The sequence below is a fragment of the Giraffa tippelskirchi genome, chromosome 2 (genome assembly GCF_054371585.1).
Source record: "Giraffa tippelskirchi isolate mGirTip1 chromosome 2, T2T-mGirTip1v1.2.pri, whole genome shotgun sequence".
Taxonomy (NCBI): Eukaryota; Metazoa; Chordata; class Mammalia; order Artiodactyla; family Giraffidae; genus Giraffa; species Giraffa tippelskirchi.
This window is the reverse complement of record NC_137276.1, coordinates 35538341-35547530: the sequence shown is the minus strand read 5'-3', so window position 1 is coordinate 35547530 and position 9190 is coordinate 35538341. Positions and strand designations below refer to the sequence as shown.

The 9190-nt window shown below is 50.0% G+C and overlaps 1 protein-coding gene across 1 annotated transcript; it reads left to right on the top strand.

The window, feature by feature from the left end:
- Positions 1 to 903: 903 nt before the first annotated feature.
- CYP26A1 (cytochrome P450 family 26 subfamily A member 1) lies at positions 904 to 4754 on the top strand. The gene is made up of 7 exons (XM_081554081.1): positions 904 to 1379; positions 1556 to 1780; positions 2045 to 2335; positions 2424 to 2582; positions 3061 to 3195; positions 3804 to 3956; positions 4220 to 4754. The coding sequence occupies exons 1-7, from the start codon at positions 1191 to 1193 to the stop codon at positions 4559 to 4561; spliced, it is 1494 nt and encodes a 497-aa protein (XP_081410207.1). The 5' UTR covers positions 904 to 1190; the 3' UTR covers positions 4562 to 4754.
- The last annotated feature ends 4436 nt before the right edge of the window (positions 4755 to 9190 follow it).

Below are 9190 nucleotides of genomic sequence, written 5' to 3'. Positions count from 1 at the left end.
GGTGAGAGCTGGAGAGCCCAGGTCACCCTAGTAAGGTAGCCTAGGGTGCCTGGGACTGGGAAGAGTATGTGCAACCATAAGCCCCTTTTGGAAACTGACAGCTACCCGGAGGTGTAGACTGGTCAGGAAAGATCACCTCCACATCAAGGAGGAGGAAACGGGCTCAAGGATGTGCGGTGACGTGCCCAATATCATTCAAGCAGAGATGGATCCGGGACTCAGAGCCCAAACTCTGGGCTTTCCATCCATCCTCCTGCATCTCAGTGTCTTTATCCTGCCAGGATTAAGGACCCTCTTCCCTTCTGCCTAGCTGTAGCTGCTAACCCCAGGGCCCTCGGAATCCGGCTTTGGCCGGATTGCAGAGCGCTGTTTGCCGCTGAGCCGCAGATGAATTGCCCCTGAGGTCCCGGGCTAGGAAGTTAGAGTCAGGGCTCAGACTTGAGCAGGGTTGCACCTGGAGTCCTGAGGATCTGGGGGCTCTCTTGTACCTTTAAGTAGGACCTTCCAAGGCTTCATGAGTGTGAGCCTTGAGGGATTTGGGGAGCTGGAAATTAGTGGTCAGCGGGTCATGACTCCCCACAACTCTCACTTGGGTCCTGGCCGTGGGCTCTTCTGTGGGTCTGTGGAAGAGTCAGGAGGCCTGCGTTTTGCTCTGAGTTCTGGACCTCAGTTTCCCCACCTGCGGGACGAGGCAGCTGAAGATCCCTGAACGCACTCTCCTTTACTTCCTCTGCAGGTGGAAGGGGGCCCTGTAAAACAGAAAGCGGGTGCAGGCAGCTCTGGGCTGGGACCGTCCGTCGGACCCGGCGGGAGGGATTCCGAAGAGACCGCCAAGGAGCCCAGGGCGTGGAGTTTCCGCTCGCCGGAGCCCCTGCCGCCGTCCGGGAGCCCCGCACACTTTGTATGGGGGCAGCAGGCTGCTCCTAACCCCGCGCCCCAGGAGGCGCGCTCCAAGAGAAGCCGCCACGGCGCCGCCTCTGCCTCGGCGCGGAACAAACGGTTAAAGATTTGGGCAGCGCCTCGCGGGGGGAGGAGCCAGGGGCCCAATCCGCAATTAAAGATGAACTTTGGGTGAACTAATTTGTCTAAGGTAACGTGGGCAGCAACCTGGGCCGCCTATAAAGCGGGCGCGCGGCGGGATTCAGAGCGCTGAGGGTGGCGGCAGGTGGCGCGGGAGGTCGCGGCGCGCCATGGGGCTCCCGGCACTGCTGGCCAGTGCGCTCTGCACCTTCGTGCTACCGCTGCTGCTCTTCCTGGCCGCGATCAAGCTCTGGGACTTGTACTGCGTGAGCAGCCGGGACCGCAGCTGTGCCCTCCCTTTGCCTCCCGGAACGATGGGCTTCCCCTTCTTTGGGGAAACACTGCAGATGGTGCTACAGGTAAGGGAGCTTGGGGCGGGATTGGACGATTCTCCCGAGCCCGACTCGGCTCCAGACTTCCACTGAAGCGCCCCCCGGGAGGGAGGTGACTGGGGCTAGGATCAGGACTGGTGGGAGACTCGGCGCTCCCCGGCGCCCCCTCACGCCCGCCTCTCTCCTCGGCTTTCTTCTCGCAGCGAAGGAAGTTCCTGCAGATGAAGCGCAGGAAATACGGCTTCATCTACAAGACGCATCTGTTCGGGCGGCCCACGGTGCGGGTGATGGGAGCGGACAACGTGCGGCGCATTTTGCTCGGAGAGCACCGGCTGGTGTCGGTCCACTGGCCCGCGTCAGTGCGCACCATCCTGGGTTCTGGGTGCCTCTCTAACCTGCACGACTCCTCGCACAAGCAGCGCAAGAAGGTGAGGGAGGGGTGGAGGCGCCTGGACAGGAAGTGGGACCCGATTCGAGTAAGGGGTTCGGGCAGATAGGTGCTGGGCGAGCGCCAGCTGCATAAGGCATCGGCTGGGACCCTCTCAAACCCAGTGTAGCTTTCCCAGCCAGGAAGTGACTTGGGTCTGGTGGAGTTGTAAATGTCTGGAAGGAGACCCAGGAAGGCAAGAGGGGCGGGTGGGGCCCGTGGGGCCCGGCTTTAACACTAACACTCTCCCCTCCTCGGAGCTCAGGTGATTATGCAGGCCTTCAGCCGCGAGGCGCTTCAGTGCTACGTGCCAGTGATCGCCGAAGAAGTGGGCAATTATTTGGAGCAGTGGCTGAGCTGCGGCGAGCGCGGCCTCCTGGTCTACCCCCAGGTGAAGCGCCTTATGTTCCGCATCGCCATGCGCATCCTGCTGGGCTGCGAGTCCCGAGTGGCGAGCGGCGGGGAAGATGAGCAGCAACTGGTAGAGGCCTTCGAGGAAATGACCCGCAATCTCTTCTCGTTGCCCATAGATGTGCCCTTCAGCGGACTGTACCGGGTAAGGGCGGCTTGTAGGGTTCGGAGCTAGGGCTCTGGGGGCGCGGGATCCGGACTTCTGCTCACTGCGGTGCGCTCTCTGCGCTCAGGGCCTGAAAGCGCGCGACCTCATCCACGCGCGCATCGAGGAGAACATTCGCGCCAAGATCCGCAGGCTGCGGGCGGCGGAGGCGGGCGGGGGCTGCAAAGATGCCCTGCAGCTGTTGATCGAGCACTCTTGGGAGAGAGGAGAGAGGCTGGACATGCAGGTGAGCCGCAGCTTCAGGAGCGGCACGGCGGAGTTTGATCCCCTGGCTTCCCAAAAGCAGGTCCTAGGATCTCCAAATTGCGCGCAGAGGGGCCCAGGTTCCCAGAGTGAGAAGCCCTCCCAGACCCCAGGGACTGGACCCAGAGGTTGAGATACCGGGTCTGCAGAGCTCTGGGGAGAGGCCTCGTCGCCCATCCCTTTCAGGTTTTAAAGGGAAAGTTGAAATTTGCAAGATGTGAGTAATGTTGGGTGACTTTAATACAACTAACGCTTTAAGAGTTCCAAAGAGAGTGGGAACTTACTGACCTTCCCTGCTCTAGCTGAACTAAAGGGTCTTAGCATTTTGTTTAAATGGATTTTCTGTCAGCCGATTTCAGCCCTTCTCATCTTACCTCCTGAATCCTCAGTTCTATTCTGAGTAGTTGCTCTGTAAAATTGCATGCAGACTTGTCAAAAAGTTGGTCTTAATCCACTTGTAGGCATTAAAGCAATCTTCAACAGAGCTCCTCTTTGGAGGGCATGAAACCACGGCCAGTGCAGCTACATCTCTGATCACTTACTTGGGGCTTTACCCACATGTTCTCCAGAAAGTTCGAGAGGAGCTGAAGAATAAGGTAGGGGAACTGGAGGTGGGGGTGGGGTGTTGGCATGAATTGGGGTGGGGGTGGCTATTAGCTTAAAAACCTCAGCAGCTCTCTAGCCAAGTTCCCAATAGTTAAATGTGCTGCCTTCCTTGAGTATCTGGGAAGTACAGGGCCAAGAGTGGGTGGGTTGGATGGTGGGAAAGAGAATTAGCTGTGTGAATAAGAAAGAAGGAATCTTGAGCTGTGATCCCACTCTGGCAGGGTTCAACCTTGTGTTTCCTCTCCACTTTTGGTGGATCCTTGGAGATTTTCAGACTTTCTTGGATCTGTGTGTTCAAGGGCATGAATGGGGAACCCCTAGGGGGTTGCGGTGGCAGCCAGCAGCCTTGGTGGGGACTGGGGAAGGGGGAGAAACTTGGTGGTTCTAACTGGTGAGCTGCATTATCTCGGAATTGTAAATAATGGTTTGGGCCCAGGGGTGGAGGCAAATGGTCACTAGCTGCTCCTTGTTTCCCCCTCACACTCTGGGATCATGAGGCTCTTTGGGTCCAGCCGCCACTTAAGCCCTGTTTACGTCTGCTGGGCTGATTTTATTGGAGCGCAGAATAACCGTTCACTCTGTGTGACTGTTTTGATAGGGTTTACTTTGCAAAGGCAATCAAGACAACAAGTTGGATGTGGAGATTTTGGAACAGCTTAAGTACATTGGGTGTGTTATTAAAGAGACCCTTCGACTGAACCCCCCAGTTCCAGGAGGGTTTCGGGTTGCCCTTAAGACTTTTGAATTAAATGTAAGTTAAAAGTTCTCTCTCACCCACCCCTACCTTTTGTGTAGTAGTTTTAAATCTCCCTTTGTTTTCTGGGCTTTGACTTAAATTTCTCTTGATAACATTGCCCTGCCCCTGAATGTCTGATTTTTTCTCTCCTCACCTCTCTTTCCTCCTTTTCTTTCAACTCATAACTCCTCCAAGGATATAAGTGTTAGATTTTTTTTTTTCCTGTTGACAGTTGAATTTCAGTTTGTCAGCCCTTTGGACATCATAATCTTTTGCAGGGATACCAGATTCCCAAAGGCTGGAATGTAATCTACAGTATCTGCGATACTCATGATGTTGCCGATATCTTCACCAACAAGGAGGAATTCAATCCTGACCGCTTTCTGCTGCCTCACCCAGAGGATGCATCCAGGTTCAGCTTCATTCCATTTGGAGGAGGCCTTAGGAGCTGTGTAGGGAAAGAGTTTGCAAAAATTCTTCTCAAAATATTTACAGTGGAGCTGGCCAGGCATTGTGACTGGCAGCTTCTAAATGGACCTCCTACAATGAAAACGAGTCCCACTGTGTATCCTGTGGACGATCTCCCGGCCAGGTTCACCCGTTTCCAGGGGGAAATCTGATGGGCCAGAAAGCCCAGACCTCAGACTTATTTGAAGTGTACATAGGCATTTTTACCTAGTGTCGTGTTGATTTGATTATATTTAATTTCTAAATGTATATTATAATATTTATGTGTCTCTTCTACAGTACCACAGTCTTTAAATATTAAAATAATGAATTTGGATAGTTTCCAAATAAAATAAAATCTGAAGGTGCTCGTCTTGCATTTAATATTCCTGTGGGAAAAAACTCACCGGTTTTATGTTCGTATATTTAACGATTCCTAATGTCTACAGGCATGACTTTGTCATCTGTGCCTATCTATTTTCTGGGAAGAAGAAACCTTACCTGTTTTTTTCTCTTAATAGTTATTAGAAAGTATATATTATATGTGTGTGTGAGTTAGTCCAAAGGTAATTTAGTAAATTTTTCCATGATAGTTTATATTCTCTATTTGGAAACGCTATCAAAGTTAATTTAAAAAATGAGAAGGGGTTTGCTTTACTTTAGAGAAAGTTGAATTTGAAAAGAGAACACTCTGAGTAGATCCTCTTCTAATATAACACTTTCAACCATAATTAGTACATTTAATACACATAATAAATCTATGGTATTGCATAGTGCCAGAACTGTTTTCTGAAATTAAAGTTTCAGGTAAGACAAAGTTATTGACTAAGACCCCAAATCACTGGCCTGCTTCCTTTACTCTGAAGTTGCGTATGAAAACAGTATTGGAAAAGGCCAATCTTTGGTTTAGATAAGCGAATCCAGGTTTTCTTTATTGAAAATAAGGCAGGAAGAGTTGATTTAGCAAACTGACAGATAAAGTTTTTATCTATGCCAGGCAATAGGGTGTGAGCCTGACATGACTGATAAAATGGCCCAGTCATGACCCTGTGAACCTTGGCTAACCTCCGCGAAAGCGCAATTTTGTCACATTTCTGACCCTGGCATAGCCATGTTCTGAACTGAAGGCCAGACTCTCAATCCAGAAAGGTTAGCCCGGTGACTTGCTTATGCAAGCACATTTTCAGTTTTGAAATGGCACAATCTGCTTACTGAACCTCTGATGGCTTGTAGGTTTTGGACTTTAAAATTTTCATTACAATTTTAGAATCTGGCAACACTGCAGAAAAACTGGGTGGTCTAAATAGGTGTTTGAAAAGAATTCTGACTACAATGAGAGTTACATGTTCTACCTGACTTTAGTTTTTTAGGTGAAACTTGGATTGTAATTTCAATTGGAATCTTCTGATATTTTAAGGGGTATTTACAGAATAATTTATAATACCTTGTAATAACCTTCTAATGCCTTTTTGTTTTTTTAATAAGAAATTACAGTTTTGTTTTTTCCAGTCAAAGCTTTAGTGTCCCTTGGTGTGCAAAGCTGACCCTTCCCCCCATAACATTCACCCTGGATCATTCCAGTGAGGAACACACTAGCCTGAGGACATTATTTCAGATAATTTATCCAAGGTCATTTTTTAAGAGTTTCAATACTTCTCTTTTTGCCAGAGGACAGTCAGTGTTTCAAAACACCATCTTAGGTGACTCCGTGACCGTGTTTCTCTATGAGCATAGTGCAGAAAGAAATTTGAGCCGTTTTATCATATAATTTAATTTTTAAAATCTGCCTTGATTTTTTATCCTGAGAGCTTGGAGGAAAGTGCTTCTGGCTTGCATTTCCCAGACAATTAGCCTAATTATACTCATCGATTACAGAGTAGTACAGAAATTTATCTCGAAAATACGCTAAAAACACAATCTTTGATAATGCGCTTAGTGCTGAGTAAAGGCGGTTTCCATGTGTGTGAGTGTGAGGCAGGATTGATGTCTGTAGGCTGCTGTGTGGCTTTAGATGGGCCCGGGTCACGTGGTCTGGGCAGGTGTGTTTTACAGCCCAGGCTCCTATGGATCAGCATCCATGTGTCACCCGGTGGAGAAGCGTTTCAGGAGGATAAGGTCACTGTTGTAGACTTGGCTGAAATTGGGGGAGGCGGGGAGACCACTGTAAGAACGGACTCTTTGGGGCTCCCAGGGGCCTGGCACAGTGCCCTCCTGGGCCTTGGGTGAACCTGCCAATTAGCCATTTCCCCTTCCTCATGTACCTCCTGCCCTGGCAGCCTCTCATTCCCTCTTCAGTCAGGGGTATGGTGCCACCAAGGACAGATTACTGTCAGGACTGGCATGTGAAGACTTCCAGCTTAGTCCATAAAGCAGGACATGCATCGGGATTGTAGCCTTCACCAGCGTAGCCCCAGGAGGCCCAGAGAGGGACTGTAACTTGCCCGGGGCTACCCAGGAAGTGGAAGAACCAGGAAGGATCTCCTGCTGCCTTTTCCTTCTTTCTTTTTCTCCCAACATCTAATAATACCTGCCTGATTTCTCTCTTTCTCTTACAGACAGCTAGGTCCAGGAGTCTCCACCTCCTAACTTCCCTTTGTGTCCCCCCGCACCACTCTCTGTCCTATGACAGTCTAGATCGGGAGACTGCAGGCAACTGGGGAAATGGGAGCAGAGACAGGAAGTGGCTGTTCCTCCCAGAACCCTCATCTTGGAGGTTTCAGGGTGCTTTTTGCATCCTGCCAGCCACCAGAGGTCCACAAGGGGGCGGGCTTCTCCCTGCTATGCCAAACTCAGCACCCAATGGTTTCCCCACCAGTGTCCATGAAATCCAGTGTCCACAGACTCTGGCCCAGGGCCTGCTTTTACCCCAGACAGCAAGAGGCCACAATCACCCGTGGCTTAGCCTCAGTCTCAGGCCTGGTCGCGGCTGTTAGGCCCCTCCAGGAGGGTCACCCTGGCTGGGCTGATCTTTGATCCGTACCATCTTTTAGTTTCAGAAGCAGCCACCATCCGCTGTGAATCTGAGGTCAGCTGGCTCTAGTTTCAAGCCTTGTCCATGTACTGCCTATGTTGCTTTCACCATCCCTGAAAAATGGCTCTCAGTTTTCTGGGAGTGGGGCCTATGCTTTTCAACATATGTGGGCATACTAGTCAGTGTTCAGATGACCCTCACCAGGCCGAGGAGCCACCCCGCAAAAGCACTGTGTGAGGAACCAGCAATGTTTATAGAGAGGCTGTGGGGGCCCCACCTCCCTTCCAATGGTGAAAGGACTGCTATAGTAAATGCAGGTTCAGACCTGCTCTGAAGGACAGAGAAGGGTAAGCGAGAAGAAAGGAAACGTTAGTAGCACGTAAGGAAAACAAGAGACAGCTAGAGCCTGAGACTTGATTCTGTATCAATTCAATTGCTCAGATTCTTATTTTACTTTGAAATGCAGATGAACTCCAATCTAGGGAGATGGAACACCCCTTCAGCTTCTTTCAGAGGCATTCAGCAGTCCTTGGTGATCATTCCGCGGAAGCTCCAAGTCAAAATGAGGTGGGACCTGGGGAGTCTGACGCGTGTCCTCAGAGAGACACTGAACCCCTATGCTGATGCTGGAAGACCTCTCTCCTGCCCTGTGACCTGGTGCTTGCGGCTCCCGAGTCCTGCATCTGCTCTTGCACCCCGAGACCTCTCACCCCGAGACCTGCCATGCTGACCGTCCACTTGACCTGGCTTCTGGGGTAATGCTCTGAGATGTTCCCCAGTGCTCCCTGGTCTCCACGATGCTGCACGCTGACATTGGACTCCGCCCAACTGTCCTCTCTCTCCATCTCCTGAAAAGTTACTCACAGGTAGGCACTGTGTGTCATCACTGGAATCTGGAAAATTGAGCCCATTCTTGTGTATCATCTCCCTGCCCTCCTCTAGAACACACTCACGCATAAGAGGTGTTCTATGGGAGAGAACGTCTCTTGGGGCCAGTTGACGCCATTCACCTTATGTCTCTCCAGCTTCATGGTGCCATGTTTTCCTTTGAAAAGTGAAACTTTCATCTTTGGAAAACCTCAGCAGCCGCAAGCTTACACGGCTGTGGTTTAACAGCATGTCACATTCCTGAAACTGATGCTTCATGGGTTTTTGGCCAAACAAGCTTTCCTTCTTTTGAAGTAGAGTCAACTTGAGTTAGAACCCTGGGACAGGGTGGAAATTTAGCCCTGGATTACGTGGTGGGTTTTCTGGGTGAGAGTTATCATGTTGCAATATTCATAACCATGCACCACAGCACAGAAGCTGACCCACACCTTATAGTTTCTCACCACTGCCAAACCCCTCCCTAGACTATCCAGGGGTCAGAAATCTACTCACTCATTTCTGACCATAGAAATCTACTCACTCATATCTGACCATAGATGCTTCAAGAATTTTATCTGGGCAACTCACAGACTCATTTAACTCAAATGCTTTGTGAAAAGAGGACAAGGTGCTTTGCTTACAACAGATATTTGACAAAACCTTGTTGATTCATTAAGTACAGTCATACTGTCCAACATAACAGTGATTTATTTAATGATAGAGTAGGGGATTTTGTATTCTGAAATGGAAAGTTCATTTGTCAATTAGTCACAGGTTTTTAGGGCTGGAAGGGAGATTGTGGATAGATCATCCAGGTCCTTCAGTTTGCAGCTGAGAAATCTGAGGCTCACAGAAATGTAAGGTCACAACAGAGAATTAGGATCGGCCGTTCAGTGTCTGTTAGTCTGTCTTGTGTCTGGTACACTGTAGCATAGTCCTCAATTGAAAAAAAACTATTGTATTT

What these genes read in the sequence shown, in the direction of transcription:
- CYP26A1 (XM_081554081.1), top strand. Translation starts at nt 1,191, where the DNA reads ATGGGGCTCCCGGCACTGCTGGCCAGTGCGCTCTGCACCTTCGTGCTA. An exon ending in CACTGCAGATGGTGCTACAG is followed by an intron (nt 1,380 to 1,555) that starts GTAAGGGAGCTT and finishes TTCTTCTCGCAG; the next exon opens with CGAAGGAAGTTCCTGCAGAT. An exon ending in CGCACAAGCAGCGCAAGAAG is followed by an intron (nt 1,781 to 2,044) that starts GTGAGGGAGGGG and finishes CTCGGAGCTCAG; the next exon opens with GTGATTATGCAGGCCTTCAG.